Here is a 24,771-nt window from a genome sequence, read left to right as displayed (position 1 = left end):
ACCATCGTAGCAGACACTTGAGAGAGGTCATTGAGGTAAGAACTGCCCTCACTCTGAACCTGAGAGAGAGAGAGAGAGGAGGAGGATTTAAAATGTTGTTACGTTTGTGGTGTTTGTGTTTTAGACCCTTCTTTTCTTGTATTAAATCAACTCTTTTATCACTCATTAATTACTCAATAAATGATCTCACCGTCTCGTATCCATGGTAGCGTGATCCGGCTTAAGTTGTTATTGGAGACTAGTGTTCGGGGATAGACAAGGGAAAATATAATTTACATTTATTTAAGATTAAATGAAAATAATTGCCTTACGCAATATTCTATGCTCAGACGATCATAACACTCTGGCATATTCAGCAATGGATACAACATATGACAAACGACATGTCTTAAACATAATACTACAATATGTGCTCAGTTGTTGCCAATAATAATAACACTCGTCGTTCCACAAGCAGTGGTTTGTATCTCTGCTTACATCACAATCATTATGTACTCTCTTCACAAAATTCTAATAACATATTCCTATAGTATAATCTACTACAATTCATGGAAACACCCAATTATACCACACGCTGTGGTTTCCATTTCTGCTTAACATCGCAAACAAATAATCACTATCCTGTACCACTCACATTCCTACTACACATTTCCTCACAATATAATCTCCAGGACAATACAGTCGGTTTCCCTTAGATTCTCGAATTTCTACTCACGATTAAGATCACAACAGCCATTCTCGGCTGAGTGAGTAGCAGGTCTGCTTGAGGCGAGAACCAAGCTCGATCTACCTATATCACTGATTTCTAGGCCACATTTTTCTTTGCTTTAGGCGGACTTACATCCTTGACACGCCCTTAATTTTCTACATAACCAATGGCCAATACTTCCTGTCACACCCATCTGCTCGCTCATTATGTTGTATTGTTTTACTTCTCCTGCTATTCGTGAGTCAGTCTTAAGACACTCCCACAGTGATTTTTCTGTTAAATTATTGGCTCATAACATGTCGCCACAACTGACGTCACAGGTCAGAGTCTTTTTCAATGGTTGTTCACACTTTCTGACCACGCCCACTGGGCATCTGCTTTCTGTATCTGAGTCTGGGTATCTGTTTTCCTTTACCCTCGTTGTTTCCCCTCTTTTGTACTTGAGATGCTTACACTGTTATATATGTCACTTTTTTTTGTTAGTGTTTGTCCTGTCAGGTGTTTACACAGTTGTATATCTTACTTTCCTCTCTGGGTATCTGTTTTCCTTTACCCTCGTTGTTTCCCCTCTTTTGTACTTGAGATGTTTACACTTACATATATGTCACCCTTTTTGTTAGTGTTTGTCCTGTCAGGTGTTTACACAGTTGTATATCTCACTCCTCTGTTTCCTCGTTTTCTGGGTCCTGACATACTTCCCCTTCCGGAAGATCTCGCCCCTGAGATCTCACAGGTGTTGGTGGAGAAGATACGCCTTGCAATGTCTGCAGTTGGTTTGAGTCTGGAATTAGGCGGCGTCGTGCGTAGGACATAGGAATACCCCACGGCAGACGTTACCAGCAGAAGAACCAGGATCACGACAATGGCGAAGACAATCCACCAATGGATTTCGTGTTGAAAGGGCTGATTCGGCTTGACCACAGGATGTAGGGGCTGCAAGTCAGCTGTTAGCTCCTGTAGGGGGATGGACTCAGCACTGCGAAGAGATGGAAGGTCAGGCAAAACGGACCAGTTAAGATGGCCTGTAAGAACTTTTGGGAGAGGAGGGAGGTGGAGAGGGAGAGGGGCGAGAGAGACCTTGATGGGGGCCCCTCCACAACCGCCTCTTGTCCAGGAAGTGTCAGGGATGGGCTGTGGGCTATGAAAACTTGCCGAAGCGTCAATATCCCACTACCTTTGAGGCTGACAGTATGTTTGTTTACAGGATTGGTAGGGCATGTGAGTGTCAGAGTGATGGGGGAGGCAAGTGAATAGGTCCAGTATCCAGGACCTTTTATAAACATCGGGGGAAATGTTTGTAAGACTATTTTGTGGCAGAGGTTGATCACTGACTTATGATTCAAGAAGGCAGCCGATTCACAAGAGGCTGCGTGACTTGCCTCATACACTGGGCCTTTGGGAGGACAAACTAACATATGGTGATTTTTGTTACAGTGTTCTATACCAGAAAGTAGAAAATATATTTTCCTATTCTCACTGAAGGCAATATATCTTGATTTAACACTATACATAAGAAAGTAAGTGTTATTCTGTACAGAAAATGGAAGGGAGTCGATTCGAAAGACATCAAAGGTGTCAGGCGGATCTCCTCGCAAAGGTATGGTGAAATAGAAATTACGAGAATCGTGCAAAGCCGTTGTCCTGGAGAACACAGTTATCATATCCCTATATAAAGCTAAAAAATCAGGAACTGCAGGGAACAAAAGACCTGGAGGCCGAACTGAGGCTTCCTTTAATGTACTTAACAGTTGTTCGTCTGACATAATGGTTGGAGTTATATATGTTTGCAGGAGAGCCTGCAGACCCAACTTTAAATCTAAAATACCCGTACTTAGGTGTCCTAATGCTAACTCTAAATCTAGCAATGCTCGGAGGAGTTTTTCCTCACTCTCTAATGCCAAGGTCTGCATAGACATGTGACGGACAACCTGGTTCGATATGTTTACAGCAGAAGATAGTCTATTCAGAGCAGACTGCATGGTATGCATATTTCGTAACGTGACATTTAATGCAGTCGAATGAACGTTCAACATGATACGTTCTTGTTCAGTCATTGACTCTAGTTCTCCAATTTTTCCATGAATAGCATCAACCTGAGCCTGGGTCGCGGTACCAAATAAGATATTAGATAAGGATCCTAGAAAATTAATCATTCCCCGCTTCGGTCTATAATTCATTGAAACATGTAGTTTGTTCGGATCAGTAGTCATTACATAGCGGAGGAATCTTTTAAGATTAAATAACAATGAACTGAATTCATTTTCAAAATTAAAAAGTGTGTGCTTTAATGATTTTATAATTGGATACTCAGGTGATATTTGAACAACATTCCAAGCTAAAGAAGCAGTCAAATTCCGTGCCTTATATAATGGAGCTAAAACATCTTCTTCTTTGAGGATAAAAGGTACTACATAGTCTCTGCCTGTGAGGACTAGACGGTATGTCGGTGTGAAGCTCAAGCCAGCACGTATCGGTGATTCTTGTGTTGGGATCGAGCAGTGCACCGATGAAGCCAAAGAAATCTGCGGATAATTACGTTATATTAGCGGTTAAATAGTGTATCTTTTTTCGTGAGCCACTATTCTTTCCCATATTCTATTGGCTTTGACATAACATTAGGCAAGTCCTGTACCGTTGAGGAAGAGCGAAGGTTATACCTATGCTGGGGTGGCTCTGAAAATTTGGGAGTAACCTGGGAGGTGGTCGTATTGGGCATTGTAGCCTGTGCCTCAGCTGTTTGGGCTGCTGGAGAACGAACATTAGTTTCAGTTTCAAAAGTAGTAGTTAATTCTCCTTTACGAGTTATCAATTCTTTGGTAGAATTTTTTCAGGGATTTCAGGTTGAGCAATGCAAAGAATAGATCAGTGTCTGTCTCTGGATTTAAAGGGTATGCTCGCCTAACCGTTGGACATTGCTGCACATCGATGCAGTCTTCATGAAGGACTTTCACTCTATCTGTGTGGACTGTTGAAACCTTACTAGTCCTGAGGTTCCTAATTTTTACCACTACATCACTGATCTTGTTTATTACCCTGTAGGGTCCATCAAAAATAGGTTGCAACTTCTTATTTTCTTTTCTTTTGGTATATGTTTGAGGAACACTCTGTCGCCAACGCTGATAGTTTTGAGTTTCGTAGGTTTGTAGTACTTTTCCATTTCTTCTCTACCTTCTTCAATGTAAACCTGGCATCTATCATAAACTTTCTTTGCAACTGCAGCCATTTCTTCCTTATAGGAGTCAATATCATACCAGGGTTGCTGAGTTTTTCTAACATAGTGTAGGGCATACGAGGATCCCGTAAGTACATGAGATAAAAAGGGGACTCCTTTATGGTGCTATGATACGCAGTATTATATGCCAGGGTGGCTGCAGGTAACATTATATCCCAAATGGACACATTTCCTAGAACCATTGTCCTCAAAATGTTAACAATGGTATAATTTGCGCTCTACTATTCCATTTGCACTTGGATGGTAAGCGTTATTTTCGCGTGTCGCATGAGGAGTTCAAGTTATCTGCATCACGGAATTAACAAACTCTGAACCTTGATCTGTAACAACTGTCTGAGGAACACCGTGTACACAAACCACATTCACGTACAACGCCCTTGCTTAGCGGGCTTCCTTACTCCGTAAGGGTACTGTAATCAAATACCTTGTAAAACATCAATTATGGTCATTACGTATCAAAACACATTGTCCGATACACACATGGGACACACAAGGTCCCTGTGTAGTCTCTCAAAAGGAGCGGTGACGTCCGGATAATGCCGCAAAGGAGCAGGGTGGAAGTTCCCAACCGCTTGAAACGACTACACGTGACGCACTTCCTTACATACTCTTCTACATCCCGTTTCATTCCAGGCCAGAAAGCGAACTTTCTACACCGAGATAACGTAACTTTGGTTCCTCCGTGCCCTGCAGTTGGCGACGAATGAGCCAGAGTTATCGCTTTCTGGAAATACTTGGGGGGTAAAACCACCACCTTAGTGGCTTCTCCGTACGGATTCATTATAACACGATATAACACATCGTGTTCCACCTGCAATTCTGACAGGGGCATCTTCACATTATACCTTTTATCTCTGAGTCTCTGCTCAATCTCATTCATGGGGCACCCTTCTTTTATCATTCTTTTATCATTCTATATGCTGGCTGCTCATCTTGCAGCTCAATAATCTCTTCAATACTCCAGTCAAGTGTGTGGCCAATACACTCACAATTCATGTCCATACATTTCATACATTTTGATTCCATATCATTTGGCGCCTTTTTCTTTTTCTGCACTAGTGCAATACCTTGCCTCTCATTATCCACGTGTTCCACGGTTTTGGTTGTTCCCCATCCACAAATATTATCGCGCGGGTCTTCTAATTCAATCTCAGTGTCCTGTTGAGCCTTCATCCTTGATAAAAAATCTGCTACTATATTTTCCTTGCCAGGCAAATGATTGATTGTGAAATCATACTCACTCATGAGAGTCTGCCATCTAGCTATCCTGCCGTTGGGACTAGCTACCTGTAACAACCATACTAAAGGTCTGTGATCCGTGTGGATCTCAATAGGGTAGCCCAGTATTAATGGGCGGTTCATTTGCAACCCATATATTACCGCTAAAGCCTCTCTTTCAACTGTACTGTACCGCTGTTCTGCTGTGTTCAATTTTCTACTAAAAAAGGATATAGGTCTTAGTTTATTATCATTATCCTGTTGTTGCAATACTCCACCAATACTGTAGCTGGACGCGTCAGTAGTGAGCACGAAAGGTTTGTTAAAGTCAGGGAATTTTAGAGTGACTGTGTCAAGCATTCTATCCTTAAGGGTTGAGAACGCAATTTTTGCTTCATCTGTCCATATGAGTGGAGTTTATCTTTTTCTTGAGTGTACCTTTCTTTCCCTTGTTAATCTTTAGAAGAGGAGCAATGATTTGTGAATAATTTGCAATAAATTTGCGATAATAATTAGTCAATCCAAGAAATGACTGTAAATCATGAACAGTTTGGGGGGCCGGGATGTTTTGTATGGCCTCCAGCTTGCTAGATTGAGGTCTTATTCCCTCTGAGCTGATGACATGGCCCAGGTAATCTACTTTGTCCTTAAAAAAGTTACACTTCTCCATCTTAATAGTCAGTTTGGCTTCTTTTAAGCGATCCAGAATTTGTTCTAAGTTATCTGCGTGATTAGAAAATGTATCGCCTAGGATAATTATGTCATCAAGGTATACCTGAGCCTTGTTACCTAATAGTCCTGTAAGGACAGTGTTTATTATTTTCTGGAAGCAGGACGGGGCTGTTTTAAGGCCAAAGGGGAGGGAAGTAAATTCCCAATGTCCTGCTGGAGAAGAAAATGCCGTCTTTTCTCTGCTGATTTCATCTTGGGGAATTTGATGGTAACCCTGTTTCAAGTCTAGGCATGAAAAAAGTTTACTTTCTCCCAATTGATTGAGTATGGTAGTTATATTAGGGAGTGGGTACCGGTCGTCCCGTAGTGTCTTATTAAGTGCCCGGAAGTCCAGACAAAGTCGTAGTCCTCCATCTTTTTTTGGCACTGGGATAAGTGGGGCATTATAGGGTGATCGCGAAGGGCGAATCACACCCTGTTGCTGGAGCGATATAAGCTGTTCACTTACTCTGTCATGAAAACTGATAGGAATGTTATAGGGACGCCTGTACACTACTTCATCAGTGTTTTGCTTGATGGTGCTTAGAAAATAGGGTGTTACTGTTAATGGTTCTTGTTCTGTGGAAAACACTGTTATATATTTATTTATTAAGGACTTTAAGACCTGATTTTCTCTCTCTTCGTCTGGGAATTTAGCGTCAACAATTTGATAGAGGCTTTTCTTCCTTGCTTCAAGCTCTGCGGGCTTCGAGTCTGTCTTAACTGTGTCAGCGGTCTGTACACTAGATACTTGTGGCAGATCAGCGTATTGCTCATGAGTGACAGGCTTCACAAATCCTAACGTTGTACTATCATCTATCTCTATGCTCTCACTTTCAACATTCAAATATGGCACAGTGACATAAGATCTTTGATTGTCAGGTGAAGGGGTCAACTTAACTATCCCTGAGCACAAGACTCTAGCCTGAGGAGTACTAACACAAGGCTCAAATAAAGCTTCAGTTGCCTGTAGTTGCGTCACTAGCGTTATGTAACCTGCAACAGATGCATGCAGTTGCAAAGGTTCAGCTGCTCGGCAACGTTCGGCCTTATTTTCAGTGAAGCTTTCTTCATTTTCATCTTCATTCAACTGAGGTCCCTCACCTCTAGATATCAGAGATATTTCTCCGGGCTCAATGGGTTGTATAGGTATAGTTTCCTTCTATCATCAGTTTCCAACCTCGTTTCCTTGTTCTTCATGTGGTTGCCACGTTTTAGAGTAATTTCGTGTTGCAACATGAAATCAGTACCCAACAAAATAGGAGTCGGTAAATCTACATTGCGTGTTATTATTAGATCTTGTACGCTATTTCTCCTTCCAAATTTAAGGTTAACCTGTCTCCTACCTTCATTTTCAATATGGTGTCCTTGCACCGAGACAATATTTACGGGTTTCGCTTCACTTTCATTTACTGCGAGCCCTAACTCTTGAATAAATTCATCAGTTATAAGACTCACACGCTCCCGTATCTAGGAGAGCGGCCACCTTTGCATATGTTTTATCATGTTTTTGTACCTGCAAGTTTAGTGCGATCTGGCTACCAAGATTACTCTGAGTTATGTTGATTATAGCCTTCTTTTCATTGCTTGTTAGTGATGTGGTTACTCCCTTGTTCGTTCTCCGTTCATTTTCTGTTATTTCTACCGAAAGTTGGCTTTTTTTTTGTTTGTAGGAGTTACCCCGAGGTGGGTACCTGCCCTGTCCTCCTCTTCCTCTCGAAAAATGCCAGCAATGGGCAGTAGAATGCCCAGTCATGCCACAGTTTCTGCAAATTTCTACCCAGCAAGACTTAGCTACATGTCCTACCTTTTCACAACGAAAGCATACTACAGAATTATTTTGGGGGCGTCTTTGCTCCTCCTTCCTAGCTTGCCTAGAGTGCTGAGATTTGTGGCCAGTCACCATCGCTACGGGCTGACGAGTCTCTTTCATGAGATCACTGCATGTTAGTTTCAGCTGTGGATGATTTTTCACGAAGTTTAGGGCCTTTTTGTACACTGCTGAAGGATCTTTCATGTCATCATCAGTTAAATATGATCTAAAGGGTTTTGGAAGGGCCGTCAAAAAAGCAGTTATTTTGTCTTCCTGTAATGACATTTTATTTTCTGGCCTCAATTTTTGAAGTGAACAGGTTGCCTCATGTAGCCTTACCCAAAATTCAGGTATTGTTTCCCCAGATTTACGCCTTGCTGTGGCCAGGTCTTCTTTCCTCTCATAATAAGTTTTATCATCAGGAAATACTTCTAACAGTTGCTGCTTAACCTTGTTCCAGTCATAACCGTCCGTCTCAACTGTAGTGGAAATCAATTGAAAGACAGGGCCTAATGAGTGTTGCTTTGCTAACTGTATCCTTCCTTGATCTGTCCAGTTATCAGCAGTCCGTGAATCTATATCTTTAATCCACTGCCTTACACTAGTAGTACAGGAAAATGTAGGGTTGTCTGGGTCCTTGCTCCGACCTCCCATATAATATTTTAATCCTTTGACTTTGCCATAGTTGTTCCTCGAATTAAGGGAAATGATAGAGGCTAGATCTGTTTTATCTACTGTAGTAGACTTGTCTTGGCCACTGACTTCACTAGTGCTCTGCTCAGGATCCGGTACACCGTTTCCGACCTGAATTTCGTCCGGCATGTTGTCTGATTCTGAGTCTAACTCTCCGGAAGAACAAATACTTATATCATCGCTGTCACTACCGCTGCTAAAACGAACTAAACTTGGTGAAAGTAGGAGCCCTTTTCTCATCAAACGTAGTTAATTTAAGGAAAGACACTGATAAACACACCCTTCTGTCTATCCCTATACCGCTGCCGCCAGTTTTAGACCCTTCTTTTCTTGTATTAAATCAACTCTTTTATCACTCATTAATTACTCAATAAATGATCTCACCGTCTCGTATCCATGGTAGCGTGATCCGGCTTAAGTTGTTATTGGAGACTAGTGTTCGGGGATAGACAAGGGAAAATATAATTTACATTTATTTAAGATTAAATGAAAATAATTGCCTTACGCAATATTCTATGCTCAGACGATCATAACACTCTGGCATATTCAGCAATGGATACAACATATGACAAACGACATGTCTTAAACATAATACTACAATATGTGCTCAGTTGTTGCCAATAATAATAACACTCGTCGTTCCACAAGCAGTGGTTTGTATCTCTCTGCTTACATCACAATCATTATGTACTCTCTTCACAAAATTCTAATAACATATTCCTATAGTATAATCTACTACAATTCATGGAAACACCCAATTATACCACACGCTGTGGTTTCCATTTCTGCTTAACATCGCAAACAAATAATCACTATCCTGTACCACTCACATTCCTACTACACATTTCCTCACAATATAATCTCCAGGACAATACAGTCGGTTTCCTTAGATTCTCGAATTTCTACTCACGATTAAGATCACAACAGCCATTCTCGGCTGAGTGAGTAGCAGGTCTGCTTGAGGCGAGAACCAAGCTCGATCTACCTATATCACTGATTTCTAGGCCACATTTTTCTTTGCTTTAGGCGGACTTACATCCTTGACACGCCCTTAATTTTCTACATAACCAATGGCCAATACTTCCTGTCACACCCATCTGCTCGCTCATTATGTTGTATTGTTTTACTTCTCCTGCTATTCGTGAGTCAGTCTTAAGACACTCCCACAGTGATTTTTCTGTTAAATTATTGGCTCATAACATGTCGCCACAACTGACGTCACAGGTCAGAGTCTTTTTCAATGGTTGTTCACACTTTCTGACCACGCCCACTGGGCATCTGCTTTCTGTATCTGAGTCTGGGTATCTGTTTTCCTTTACCCTCGTTGTTTCCCCTCTTTTGTACTTGAGATGTTTACACTTATATATATGTCACCCTTTTTGTTAGTGTTTGTCCTGTCAGATGTTTACACAGTTGTATATCTTACTTTCCTCTCTGGGTATCTGTTTTCCTTTACCCTCGTTGTTTCCCCTCTTTTGTACTTGAGATGTTTACACTTACATATATGTCACCCTTTTTGTTAGTGTTTGTCCTGTCAGGTGTTTACACAGTTGTATATCTCACTCCTCTGTTTCCTCGTTTTCTGGGTCCTGACATGTGGGTGTTTGGATGGGGCTACAAGGCTGCGTTTTGGTGTGTGTGTGGGTGAATGGTTGATGTTTGCTGTGTGTGAGTTTTGTGTTTGTAGGTCAAGTAAAACACCAGGAAATTAAGCAACAATCTAGCAAGGCTGCTCTCAAGTTTCTGTCAATGATTGTTCTGTTCAATTTTTTTCTCCCTCTTTCTCGCTCACTTTCTCACATTAAAGCTAGCTCTAACCCAGCCTACCATGCATCAAATTAAAGCTACACCATTCCTCTCTCTAACCCACCCACTATCTTGCATGAGAACTGTCTTACTTTAGAGCTATCTCACTTTTTCTGGCCACATATCCATCACCAATACTGTATTATTTCATTGTTACTCTCTCCTTCTCACTCATTTTCTCACATTAAAGCTAGCTCTAACCCAGCCTACCATGCATCAAATTAAAGCTACACCATTCCTCTCTCTAACCCACCCACTATCTCGCATGAGAACTGTCTCACTTTAGAGCTATCTCACTTTTTCTGGCCACATATCCATCACCAATACTGTATTATTTCGTTGTTAATCTCTCCTTCTCACTCATTTTCTCACATTAAAGCTAGCTCTAATCCTGCCTACCAAGCATCAAATTAAAGCTACACCATTCCTCTCTCTAACCCACCCACTATCTCGCATTAGAACTGTCTCACTTTAGAGCTATCTCACTTTTACTTGCACTTATCCAGCAGGCAAACACCCTCAGATACTTGTAGCAGGAGAAGGAAAAAAGTAAGGACATATCGCTCCATAAAAAATCAAAATCACATCAAAATTTATTTCAGCGCTACCTCTAACTTAATCCACTATAACTCCACTCCTATTCCACCCCCATCCACCCCCTTTTAACCACACCTAGCCACACCCTTCCCCCACCACCACACAAAAGTACAGCCTCCTAACTTACATACTTACAACAGGAGAAGCAAAAAAGTAAAGACATATCACTCCATAAAAATCAGGATCACACCAAATTTTTCAGCGCTACCTCTAACTTAATCCACTATAACTCCACTCCTATTCCACCCCCATCCACCCCCTTTTAACCACACCTAGCCACACCCTTCTCCCACAATCACACAAAAGTACAGCCTCCTAACTTACATACTTACAACAAGAGAAGCAAAAAAGTAAAGACATATCACTCCATAAAAGTCGGGATCACACCAAATTTTTTCAGCGCTACCTCTAACTTAATCCACTATAACTCCACTCCTATTCCACCCCCATCCACCCCCTTTTAACCACACCCAGCCACACCCTTCCTCCACCACCACACAAAAGTACAGCCTCCTAACTTACATACTTACAACACGAGAAGCAAAAAAGTAAAGACATATCACTCCATAAAAGTCGGGATCACACCAAATTTTTTCAGCGCTACCTCTAACTTAATCCACTATAACTCCACTCCTATTCCACCCCCATCCACCCCCTTTTAACCACACCTAGCCACACCCTTCCCCCACCACCACACCAAGGTACAGGCTCCTAACTTGTATACTTTTAGCAGGAGAAGGGAAAAAGTAGACATATATCACTCAAAAAAGTTATAACCACACCAAATTTTTCTCAGCTAGACCTCTTACTTAAATCACCGTAACTCCACTTCTACTCCACCTGCATCCACCCCCTTTTATCCACACCTAGCCACATCCTTCTCCCACCATCTCACCAAGGCACAGGCTCCTAACTTGTATACTTTTAGCAGGAGAAGCAAAAAAGTAGAGATAAGTATCATTCAAAAATTCAAGTTGGACCATAATTTTTCTCCACACGCTTCCACTTTTTCAGCTATAACTCCACTCCTACTCCATCACCATCCACCTCCTTTTAACCACTCCTAGCCACACCCTTCCCCCACCACCACACCAAGGTACAGACTCCTAACTTGTATACTTTTAGCAGGAGAAGGGAAAAAAAAGACATATATCACTCAAAAAAGTTAAAACCACACCACATTTTTTTCAGCAATACCCCTAACTTAAACCACCGTAACTCCACTTCTACTCCACCTGCATCCACCCCCGTTTAACCACACCTAGCCACACCCTTCCCCCACCACCACACCAAGGTACAGGCTCCTAACTTGTAAACTTTTAGCAGGAGAAGCAAAAAAGTAGAGATAAGTAGCATTCAAAGATTCAAGTCAGACCATAGTTTTTCTCCACTTGCTTCCACTTTTTCAACTATAACTCCACTTCTACTCCACCTACATCCACCCCCTTTTAACCACACCTAGCCACACCCTTCCCCCATCACCACACCAAGTAGACATATCACTCAAAAAAGTTATAACCACACCACATTTTTTCACTGCGAACTCTAATTTTAATCCACCGTAACTCCACTCCTACTCCACCTGCATCCACCCCCTTTTAACCACACCTAGCCACACCCTTCCCCCACCACCACACCAAGGTACAGGCTCCTAACTTGTATACTTTCAGCAAGAGAAACAAAAAAGTAAAGATAAGTAGCATTCAAAAATTCAAGTCAGACCGAAATTTTTCTCCACATTCTTCCACTTTTTCAGCTATAACTCCACTCCTACTCCATCCCCATCCACCCCCTTTTATCCACACCTAGCCACACCCTTCCCCCACCACCACACCAAGGTACAGGCTCCTAACTTGTATACTTTCAGCAGGAGAAGGGAAAAAGTAGACATACATCACTCAAAAAAGTTAAAACCACACCACATTTTTTTCAGCACTACCTCTAACTTAAACCACCGTAACTCCACTTCTACTCCACCTGCATCCACCCCCTTTTAACCACACCTAGCCACACCCTTCTTCCACCACCACACCAAGGTACAGGCTCCTAACTTGTATACTTTCAGCAGGAGAAGCAAATAAGTAGACATATATCACTCAAAAAAGTTAAAACCACACCACATTTTTTTCAGCAATACCTCTAACTTAAACCACCGTAACTCCACTTCTACTCCACCTGCATCCACCCCCTTTTAACCACACCTAGCCACACCCCTCCCCCACCACCACTTCAAGGTACAGGCTCCTAACTTGTATACTTTTAGCAGGAGACGGGAAAAAGTAAAGATAAGTTGCATTCAAAAATTCAAGTCAGAACATAATTTTTATCCACATGCTTCCACTTTTTCAACTATAACTCCACTTCTACTCCACCTCCATCCACCCCCTTTTAACCACACCTAGCCACACCCTACCCCCACCACCACACCAAATTGCAGGCTCCTGACTTGCATACTTTTAGCAGGAGAAGGGAAAAAGTAAGAACATACACCCCCAGAGAAGTTAAAATCACACCATAATTTTTCAACACTACCTCTAACTTCAAACCACTGTAACTCCACTTCTACTCCACCTTCATCCACCCCCTTTTAACCACACCTAGCTACACCCTTCCCCCACCACCACACCAAGGTACAGCCTCCCACCGCACTTACCTTTGGCAGGGCGATGTCAAAATTGTCAGGGAGTCTCGTGGCGAAATCGGGCGGAAGAGAGGCCAGGAAATGGGTCAAGAAATCCAGCAGAAATTCCCTCCTGCTTTCGACCTCTCGCTGCCACACCTCCCTGCTGTCCCTGCTGAGCTCCGAGGCCCACTGTAGGAGTATTAGTATTAGTAGTACACACACACACACACACACACACACACACACACACACACACACACACACACACACACACACACACACACACACACACACACACACACACACACACACACACACACTAGGGTCATATAAACAGATCCCGTCCCCTCCCTTTCCTTTCCGTTCAAAAATTTACTTGTCCAAAAAGTGTTCATATTTTTTTTTATTGTGAGCGAATGAGACAACGCAGGATGATCAGATTTGGTGTGGAGGTTGTTAAATAGTTGTTCTAAATCCCCTGTAAATCCCAACTCTCTAGGACAAACCAAACCCCAAAAAACACACCCCAGAACTAGGTATGAAAAATTTCCGGGAGGGGCCGTAACAAAATTTTTAACCGAAGAAGTGTTGACATTTTTGGGATTATGAGAGAATGAGACAACACAAGATGATCAGATTTGGTGTGGAAGGAGTTAAATAGTTGTTCTAAATCCCTTGTAAATCCCAACTCTCTAGGACAAACCAAACCACGAGCATAAATTCAACATCAGTAGCCTGTTACCAATGGCTTTATCCTGCTGAATGTGTAACAATACTTATTTGAGTGCGTGTAAATATCTCTCTCTCTCTCACACACACACACACACACACACACACACACACGTACCTTCTGGTGGTTCCGCAACATGTGCATTAAGTTCTTGCGGTGCGACGTGCAGAGGTCAGGGAAGATGGAAGGGTCGTTCACCTTGCCTGCCCGGTCCTGGTTCTTGAGCAGCGCCTGAGAGTGGGAGAAATAGGTCAGGCTAATCGCTCAATATCTCCATAATCCCTCGCTCTACTTCCCTCAAATTTTAACACTAGGCAGACACGCCCTCGCTCTACCAATCGCTTTAATCCCCAACCCTCTCGCTCAATCTAAACAAGAGAAAAACACCAAAAAACATACACATATCAGGTACGGAAAAAAATGTAAAATTGAGTGAGAGGATAATAGGTCAGGTTAATCGCTCTATATCTCTGGCATCCCTCGCTCTACCTCGCTCAAATTTTAACACTAGGCAGACACACCCTCCCTCTACCAATCACTTTAATCCCCAACCCTCTCGCTCACTCCAAACACCCCAAAAAACACCTTTACCTGCGAGAACTTGTTATGCTGTACCTGTACACACAGAAGAAACATTCACGCACATGTACGCAAAATCAAAAGCTCTAACACATGCGCACGGAGATACAGGGCAAAACTTACATACAAACAAACTAACCTTCTAAAGAATAAAAAATTGAAAAATATGATCATATTCTTTTGCCTCTAACTCTTTTTCTACATAATCAAAGTCTCTGAAATTTTACGTACACACAGAAGAAAGATTCACGCACATGTACGCAAAATCGCAAAGCTCTAAGACGCACGCGCACAGAGATACAAGGGAAAACGCACACACACACATACACACACACACACTAACCTGCTAAAGAATAAAAAATTGAAAAAAATGATCATATTCTTTTGCCTCTAACTCTTTTTCTACATAATCAAAGTCTCTGAAATTTTACGTACACACAGAAGAAAGATTCACGCACATGTACGCAAAATCGCAAAGCTCTAAGACGCACGCGCACAGAGATACAAGGGAAAACGCACACACACACATACACACACACACTAACCTGCTAAAGAATAAAAAATTGAAAAAAATGATCATATTCTTTTGCCTCTAACTCTTTTTCTACATAATCAAAGTCTCTGAAATTTTACGTACACACAGAAGAAAGATTCACGCACATGTACGCAAAATCGCAAAGCTCCAAGACGCACGCACACAGAGATACAAGGGAAAACGCACACACACACATGCACACACATCAACCTGGGAGAGCCCTCGAAAGCACTGCTGAGCGATTTGCCGGACGTCACTCTCTCGGTCCTTTGAGGAGACCCAGTGGAGGAGCGAAACCTGGCTCTTCTTCCTCCCTCCTCCTCCTCCTCCTCCTCCTCCTCCTCTGATGGCTGCTTCTTCCTTCCCCTTGTCTTCTGTTGAGAGAGAAAAGTATGAGTGAAAATGAAAGAGAGAGAGAGAGAGAGAGATAGAGGAAGAGGAAGAGGAGGAGGAGGAGGAGGAGTCTCAATGCTAACAAGGGTAGAATAGGATTGTAGGTGTAATATACAGGTAGGAAGGGAGTTAGCATAATTTACAGGAGGAGCCGATCAGAAATTTAGATCTGAAAGTGTTAACATTTTTTTTTATTCTGAGTAAACTAGAGCACTTAGGGTCATGAAATTTGGCGTGGAAGGAGTTAAATAGTTGATCTTAATTCCCTCAAAATCCCAACTCCCGAAGACAAATGGAAACCTGAGAGAAATGGATCTGAATTAAGGAGAATGTTTCCGAGGACTTCATTTTTTGGCAGTAAGACATCCCGAATCTTTAAACATTTTTGATGATTATGAAAAATTGTGATGGTTTAGGATCATGAAATTTTGTGTGAAGGGAGTTAAATAGTTGATCTTAATCCCCTCAAAATCCCAATTTCCTAAGACAAATGGAAACCTGAGAGAAATGGATCTGAATTAAGGAGTATGTTTCCGAGGACCTCATTTTTTGCCAGTAAGACATCCCGAATCTTTAAACATTTTTGATGATTATCAAAAATTGTGATGGTTTAGGATCATGAAATTTTGTGTGAAGGGAGTTAAATAGTTGATCTTAATCCCCTCGAAATCCCAACTCCCTAAGGCAAAGGGAAACCTGAGAAAAATGCATGTAAATTAAGGAGTATGTTTCCAAGGACTTCATTTTTTGCCAGTAAAAGGTCCCAAATCATTAAACATTTTTGGTGATTATGAAAAATTGTGAGGGTTTAGGATCATGAAATTTTGTGTGAAGGGAGTTAAATAGTTGATCTTATTCCCCTCAAAATCCCAATTTCCTAAGACAAATGGAAACCTGAGAAAAAGGCATCTGAATTAAGGAGTATGTTTCCGAGGACTTCATTTTTTGCCAGTAAGAGGTCCCAAATCATTAAACATTTTTGGTGATTATGAAAAATTGTGAGAATTTAGGATCATGAAATTTTGTGTGAAGAGAGTTAAATAGTTGGTCTTAATTCCCTCAAAATCCCAACTCCCTAAGACAAAGGAAAACCTGAGAGAAATGGATCTGAATTAAGGAGTGTGTTTCCGAGGACTTCATTTTTTGCCAGTAAGAGATCCCAAATCATTAAACATTTTTGGTGATTATGAAAATTTGTGAGGGTTTAGGATCATGAAATTTTGTGTGAAGAGAGTTAAATAGTTGGTCTTAATTCCCTCAAAATCCCAAACTTCTACGACAAGCAAAAACCTAAAAAAAAAAAGAAAACATTTGAAATTTCCGTGCAAAAAAAGAACGAAAAAACGCAAGGCAATCCATCATGACATCTTCCCAGCCACTCACTCACCTCTCTCTTCCTCCTCCTCCTCTTCCTCCGCCTTCTCTTCCTTCTTCTTCTTCTTCTTCACCTCCTCCTCTTCTTCCTCCTCCTCCTCCTCCTCCTCTTCCATCTTCTTCTCTTCCGTTCTTCCCAGCAGCTCGGGAAAAACAGGAATTCTTGCAAGCAGTTTCAAGTCTTCCTCAAACCTGTAAATAGTAGTAGTGGTAGTAGTAGTAGTAGTAGTAGTAGTAGTAGTAGTAGTAGTAGTAGTAGTAGTAGTAGTAGTAGTAGTAGTAGTAGTAGTAGTAGTAGTAGTAGTAGTAATTAAAATGGTATTCGAATCATAAACTATAGCAGGAATAGTCTCTCTCTCTCTCTCTCTCTCTCTCTCTCTCTCTCTCTCTCTCTCTCTCTCTCTCTCTCTCTCTCTCTCTCTCTCTCTCTCTCTCTCTCTCTCTCTCTCTCTCTCTCTCTCTCTCTCTCTCTCTCTCTCTCTCTCTCTCTCTCTCTCTCTCTCTCTCTCTCTCTCTCTCTCTCTCTCTCTCTCTCTCTCTCTCTCTCTCTCTCTCTCTCATTCCATTTCCAGGGGTAGTTTTGTGACCCTGGTGGTAGTGTGACCCTTCCTCTGTACCATGAACCTAAGGAAACACACATTTGACCAGGCTTTCCTAGGAGTTGTGGGCATTTCCAGGGGTAGTTTTGTGACCCTTCCTCTGTACCATGAACCTAAGGACACACACATTTGACCAGGCTTTCCTAGGACTTGTGGGCATTTCCAGGGGTAGTTTTGTGACCCTTCCTCTGTACCATGAACCTAAGGACACACACATTTGACCAGGCTTTCCTAGGAGTTGTGGGCATTTCCAGGGGTAGTTTTGTGACCCGGGTGGTAGATATTATACAATGAACATAATACAATATCAATAATGTTAGTGTAAGGACGGTAACGCTACCAAAACTCTAATGCCTTTCCACAGCATTTATTTCAAACAGGTCTCTATGCAAAGGTGTATCAGGTCATTCAAACTGATATATGTATATAAAATTATGATGTGAACTGAAGAACCGGTATTTGCTTCAACTTTGCAACTAGAAGAAAAATCAACACATTACTTTATATTACAGCCGAGAAACATTACACACCTATTTCAACCTGCTTAGCACATTGAGCAATACCCTCCACCGTGCCTGCCGTGCATAAGGAAACAAGTTACTGTAATAGATCATGAAAGGTATGGAACTATACTGTATATTTTGTACTAATAAAAAAACCCAAGCATGGGTGTTTTTAGTTCAGCAGTAAACAAACATAGAGTAACAGATGATACATTACTGGAAGACTTGAGAGATTCATAAGCAGCATCATGGGGAGAGAGAGAGAGAGAGAGAGAGAGAGAGAGAGAGAGAGAGAGAGAGAGAGAGAGAGAGAGAGAGAGAGAGAGAGTTACATAGATTTACATAGAAAATCAGACCACACAGACCCCATGGTCCAGACTTGGTGGTCTGTCCTTAAACCTAAGTGATTTTACATTAATCAGAAGACTCCAAAACGTTGCATTTCTACTCTAGTTGATATTAAGTTGAAGGAAGTGACGGTCGAGCTTATTTTTGAAGGAGTCAATCGTGTTACACTGGACCACTGATGGTGGAAGCTTATTCCATTCTCGCACTACAACGTTGGTGAAGAAAAATTTGGTGCAATCTGAATTTACTTGTCTACATCTGAGTTTTACGCCATTGTTCCTCATGCGCAGACTGTCATCGATCATAAACAATGTTGATCTGTCTACATTCGTGAAACCATTAAGTATTTTAAAACATTCGATCAATTTTCCTCGGAGGCGACGTTTCTCAAGAGAGAACATGTTAAGGATAGAAAGCCTTTCTTCGTAGGATTTGTTGCGCAAGGAAGGGATAATTTTCGTTGCCCGACGCTGAACACCTTCTAATTTAGCAATATCCTTTGCATGGTGGGGGGACCAAAACTGTACCGCATATTCCAAGTGGGGTCTGACTAAACTGTTGTAGAGCGGGAGTATTACATCTTTATTCTTGAATACAAAGTTTCTTTTAATGAAGCCCAACATTCTGTTTGCTTTATTTGCTGCATCGATGCATTGCTGTGAGAATTTGAGGTTTGACGCGATTTTGACCCCCAAGTCCTTGACGCATTGAACGCTTTTGAGTTTAACGCCGCGCATTTCGTAATCGAACTTCTTATTCCTCGTTCCAACTTGAAGGACCTGGCACTTGTCTACGTTAAAGGGCATCTCCCATCTATCCGACCAAGCTGAAATTTTGTGCAAATCCTCTTGGAGGCTTTGCCTGTCTTCGTCAGTGAGAACCGAGTTACCAATCTTTGTGTCGTCTGCAAATTTACTAATGCGGTTATTGAGTCCAACATCCACGTCGTTGATGTAAATAATGAAGAGCACTGGGCCAAGGACCGAGCCCTGAGGGACGCCACTAGTGACAGGCGCCCACTCTGAGTTAAATCCGTCAATCACTACTCTTTGTTGTCTGTTGCTCAACCAATTCGCGATCCATTGGTTTACTTGACCGTCAATACCTATTTGCTTTAATTTGTAAAGTAATTTATGATGCGGGACTTTATCAAACGCTTTCTGGAAATCAAGATAGACTACGTCCAGTGATTTGGTTACGTCATAAACAGTGAAGAGGTCGTTATAAAAGGTTAATAGGTTTGATAGGCAGGATCTTTTGTTTCGAAGCCATGTTGTGAGTCCCCAATCAATGAGTGGCTTTCAAGGTAACTCACAATTTTGTCTCTAATTATGCCCTCAAGTAGCTTACCTACAACCGAAGTTAGACTAATGGGCCTGTAATTACCTGGTACTTTTTTGTCTCCTTTCTTGAAAATCGGTGTCACATTAGCCTTTTTCCAATCTGAAGGGACGATGCCTTGTCGCAAGGACATATTGAATACGGTTGTGAGGGAGGAGAGTATTTCGCTCTTCGTTTCTTTCAGCAGAGTTGGATATACTTTGTCAGGTCCAGGACTTTTATTTGTTTTAAGTGAATGGAGAGCTTTAAGGACTTCATCGGTTGTTATTTCAAAATTAGGCAATGCATGCTCGAGATTTACAATAGTACTGGTGTTGGTGGTAGCGAGAGGAAGACTGTTAGTATTAAACACCGAGGAAAAGTAATTGTTTAAGAGGTTTGCAATGTGTTGGCTGTCAGTCACTAGTGCACCGTCGCTGTTTGTTAAAGGTCCAATACCACTTTTGATCGCCTTTCTGTTGTTTATGTAACTGAAGAAAGATTTCGGGTTATTTTTCAGTTGGCTGCAATATTTTCTTCATATCTACGCTTTGCCTGACCTACTAGTCTTTTTACTCGTCGCCTGGCATCATTATAGAGTCTAATGTTCACGGGCGTGCTTTGTTCTTTCTTTAACCTGTAAAACAATTTTCTCTCATTGACTGATTGTTTAATTTCGCTATTAAACCACGGTGGGCTTTATTAGTGTTAATTCGCTTCTCGCACAAGGGGACGAATGTGTTCTGCTGAGTGAGTAAGTGATTTTTAAGGCTTAGCCAGGCTTCCTCTACGTTGCCGTCATCTGATAGTTGTATTTCTGTTAGTTTTTGTCGGATTTCTACGAAGTTAGCTCTTTGAAATTGGGCACCTTTACTTTATTTTCAGTCACTGATGATTGAGCTTTAATGTCGACGCGCACTAATTTATGATCGCAAGAACCGAGGTGTTCTCCTACCGTGACACTACTGACAAGGTTATCTTGGGTCGTTATAACAAGGTCGAGTATATTATTTTGTCGAGTTGGCTCAGAAACCATTTGGCTTAGATAATTTTCTTCTAGAAATTCGATCATTCTATGTGACTCGCCTTCTGTACCTGACAGTGTCGCCCAGTCGATATGGGGAGGTTAAAGTCTCCTAATATCAGTGAGTCGTTGTTATTAAGTGACTGCCTTAAGACGCTGTACATTTCAAGGTCGTCATCGAGTGATTGCCCGGGAGGTCTGTAGGTGACAGATATATTTAAATTGACTTTTGCAATGTTTACTCGCACGCACAAATGTTCAACGTTACTGTTTCCCGGTGTTTTGTCGGTGGGTTGCAAATAGCTTTTGACATAAAGGGCGACGCCACCGCCTCTACGGTTTACACGATCTTTGTTGAAGAGTCTGTAGCCATCTATGTTGTATTCGGAACTTAAATCAATATTTGTGGTGTCGATAAATGTTTCGGTTATAGCAATTATGTCAAAATTTTCTGTTAAAGCAAGACATCTCAGTTCATCAAATTTGTTTCTTAGGCTACGCGCATTGAAACTAAGGATTTTTAAGTTATCTAGAGGCTTGGTAATACAGGTGGTGGTACTTGCGGGATCACGGTTACGGGTTTGTTGTGATGCACGGCGTCTATTTACACGGGCGGGGTGGAGGGACGTGGCCGTGACTCGTTTTTTGCTCGGATGACACGCACTGCTTCGTTGAGGAGCCTTCCGAGTCTGGCTGCCCCGATGGGAGAAAGGTGCAATCCGTCCCTGTGGAAAAGTTCATTTTGTCCATAGAAATTGTCCCATGCGTTTAGGAACTCCACATCAAGCTCCCTGCAAAGAGTCTGTAAGCGGTTGTTTAGGCTGAAGGCCTTACTGAAAAAGTCGCTCTCCGCCCAAGTCCGTGGTAGAACTCCTGAAATCAAAATGTTAGGGGATTTAGTCTTATACTGCTGGATGAGCCTACGGTACTTCTCCAGGAGAGAGAGAGAGAGAGAGAGAGAGAGAGAAAATGGAGTAAGAGAAGGAGGAGAAGAAGAAGAAGAAAAAGTTACCAAACCTAACATATTTCTCTCTCTCTCTCTCTCTCTCCCCAAACAGGACCAAAAAACAAGCCCGAGAAAACTGGCAAATTCTAACGTATTAAAACCAGGATGTTTCCAGCAAGCAATAAAGGCTGAATTATAAGCAACAAATTACTCCAAGTATTTGCTCTTCACACAGGGGATGACAGCTGACCAGTACACAAAGTTGTCAACATGAGGGTGTCTTTGTGGCACCAGTGTCCACTAATTAAAAGACGTCTAACTGGCGGAAAATGAAGTGCTCAGAAATATACTCCTTAATTCAGATGCCTTTTTCTCAGGTTTCCCTTTATTTTAGGGAGTTGGGATTTTGAGGGGATTAAGATCTATTATTTAACTCCCTTCACACAAAATTTCATGATCCTAAACCATCACAATTTTTCATAATCACCAAAAATATTTAAAGATTTGGGACCTCTTACTGGCAAAAAATGAAGTCCTCAGAAATATACTCCTTAATTCAGATGCCTTTTTTTCAGGTTTCCCTTTATTTTAGGGAGTTGGGATTTTGAGGGGATTAAGATCTATTAATTAACTCCCTTCACACAAAATTTCATGATCCTAAACCCTCACAATTTTTCATAATCACCAAAAATGTCAAAAGATTCGGGATGTCTTGCTGCCAAAAAAATGAAGTCCTCGGAATCATACTCCTTAATTCACATGCATTTTTCTCAGGTTTCCGGTTGCCTTTGGGAGTTGGGATTTTGAGGGGATTAAGATCTACTATTTAACTCCCTTCACACAAAATTTCATGATCCTAAACCCTCACAATTTTTCATAATCACCAAAAATGTTAAAAGATTCGGGATGTCTTGCTGCCAAAAAAATGAAGTCCTCGAAAATATACTCCTTAATTCAGATGCCTTTTTCTCAGGTTTCCCTTTATTTTAGGGAGTTGGGATTTTGAGGGGATTAAGATCTATTATTTAACTCCCTTCACACAAAATTTCATGATCCTAAACCATCACAATTTTTCATAATCACCAAAAATATTTAAAGATTTGGGACCTCTTACTGGCAAAAAATGAAGTCCTCAGAAATATACTCCTTAATTCAGATGCCTTTTTCTCAGGTTTCCCTTTATTTTAGGGAGTTGGGATTTTGAGGGGATTAAGATCATATATTTAACTCCCTTCACACAAAATTTCATGATCCTAAACCATCACAATTTTTCATAATCACCAAAAATATTTAAAGATTTGGGACCTCTTACTGGCAAAAAATGAAGTCCTCAGAAATATACTCCTTAATTCAGATGCCTTTTTCTCAGGTTTCCCTTTATTTTAGGGAGTTGGGATTTTGAGGGGATTAAGATCTATTATTTAACTCCCTTCACACAAAATTTCATGATCCTAAACCCTCACAATTTTTCATAATCACCAAAAATGTTAAAAGATTCGGGATGTCTTGCTGCCAAAAAAATGAAGTCCTCGGAATCATACTCCTCAATTCAGATGCATTTTTTTCACATTTACAATTTATAAATAATCAGCAGTTTAATCGGTATCGGCCAAATTGCTTATCGGTGCAACCCTAATATATAATCATAATATATAATTACCCAAGATGGCTTTTTCACATAAGAATCATAAGAAGGACTAATACTTTTTTATTTATATTTTACTTGAAAGAGATGGCAATGATTCACTGGTGCCTGACTTGACCAGTACAGGACCAGTACAGGACCAGATTAGAAAATTACATAACGCTGAAAAGAAAGTTGTGTGAATAAGAAGGGAGGAACGAGAGGAGGAGGACCTAAGAAGCGATACAAAGCGTTACAGGTCAAAAGAAGAAGAAGAAGAGGAGTTGTTCCTTATAGAATTCCCTCAACCCTTAAAAAACACCCCAAAAAATAACTGCCCCACACACACTTTTTCCCTCCCTTTCCTCACAGGGCAATGCCGGGGTGAAGAGGAGGAGGAGGAGGAGGAGGAGGAGAGGAGGGAAAATGTAAACAAAGAAGAGGAAGAGGAGGAGGAGGAGGAGGAGAAAGAGGAGGAGGAGGGAAAACGTAAACAAAGAAGAGGAAGAGGAGGAAGAGGAGGAGGGAAAACGTAAACAAAGAAGAGGAAGAGGAAGAGGAGGAGGAGAAAGAGGGAAAACGTAAACAAAGAAGAGGAAGAGAAAGAGGAAGAGGAGGAGGAGAAAGAGGAGGAGGGAAAACGTAAACAAAGAAGAGGAAGAGGAAGAGGAGGAGGAGAAAGAGGGAAAACGTAAACAAAGAAGAGGAAGAGGAAGAGGAGGAGGAGAAAGAGGAGGAGGGAAAACGTAAACAAAGAAGAGGAAGAAGAGGAGGAAAAAGAGGAGGAGAAGGAGGAGGGGGAGGAAGAAGAAGGAGGAGGAGGAAGAGGAAGAAGAGAAGGAGGAGGAACACTCCCTCCCTCCTCCCTGCGTCATCCACCTCTTTCCTCCATTCCTCCTCTTCTCTCCACTTCTCTCCTCCTCCTCCTCCACCACAAGGGAGAGAAAAACCTCCTCCTTCCTCCTGTCGCAGCAAAATGGCGGGAAAAAATGAGAATAAGGAAAAAAAAAAAGGAAATATGTGACTCACGGAGAATGTAAACAAACCTTGCTCTTGCTCTTGCTCTTGCTGTACATGTGACCCGTTGGAGAGACAGACCTTGGTATGGACACACTCTGGAAAATAAAACAACACTATCCATTACAAAGCTTACAATTCCCTATTTCTTGCACACACATCCTTGCCAGAAAGCTCTTCATGGCTTCTATAATTCTATCATTTGCTTCATCACTCAGTCCCGGCAGCAGCATCTCTCTGTCCTTGCAATCCTCTCATTCACATCCCTGCAGCCCATCTCACTCAGTGCCTCCCTCATCGTCTCTGTCCTTGCAATCCTCTCATTCACATCCCTGCAGCCCATCTCACTCAGTGCCTCCCTCATCGTCTCTGTCCTT

The 24,771-nt window shown here is 41.6% G+C and overlaps 1 protein-coding gene across 50 annotated transcripts in view; it reads right to left on the bottom strand.

Annotated features, from left to right (window-relative positions):
* Positions 1 to 24,479, bottom strand: part of LOC126994676 (FK506-binding protein 5-like) — a 39,145-nt gene extending 14,666 nt beyond the window's left edge. For 33 of the 50 annotated variants that reach the window (XR_007749428.1, XR_007749429.1, XR_007749430.1 and 30 more), the window contains exons 1-6: positions 24,424 to 24,479; positions 17,027 to 17,205; positions 15,457 to 15,620; positions 14,250 to 14,363; positions 13,433 to 13,591; positions 1 to 59 (exon numbers count right to left, since the gene is read on the bottom strand). The exon at positions 1 to 59 is cut by the window's left edge and continues 16 nt beyond it. Coding sequence is in view for 17 of the 50 variants with exons in the window: in XM_050853964.1 (XP_050709921.1) it covers positions 1 to 59; positions 13,433 to 13,591; positions 14,250 to 14,363; positions 15,451 to 15,620; positions 17,027 to 17,129 (605 nt within the window). In the remaining 33 variants the exon portion in view is untranslated. Of the gene's footprint in view, positions 60 to 13,432; positions 13,592 to 14,249; positions 14,364 to 15,450; positions 15,621 to 17,026; positions 17,206 to 24,423 lie in introns of all 50 variants that reach the window. The other 17 variants (XM_050853964.1, XM_050853966.1, XM_050853965.1 and 14 more) reach the window with 1 other exon arrangement.
* Positions 24,480 to 24,771: the final 292 nt, after the last annotated feature.

The sequence above is a fragment of the Eriocheir sinensis genome, unplaced genomic scaffold (genome assembly GCF_024679095.1).
Source record: "Eriocheir sinensis breed Jianghai 21 unplaced genomic scaffold, ASM2467909v1 Scaffold848, whole genome shotgun sequence".
Classification (NCBI taxonomy): domain Eukaryota; kingdom Metazoa; phylum Arthropoda; class Malacostraca; order Decapoda; family Varunidae; genus Eriocheir; species Eriocheir sinensis.
The sequence above is the reverse complement of the archived record's forward strand: the minus strand, read 5'-3'. Positions and strand labels throughout refer to the sequence as shown.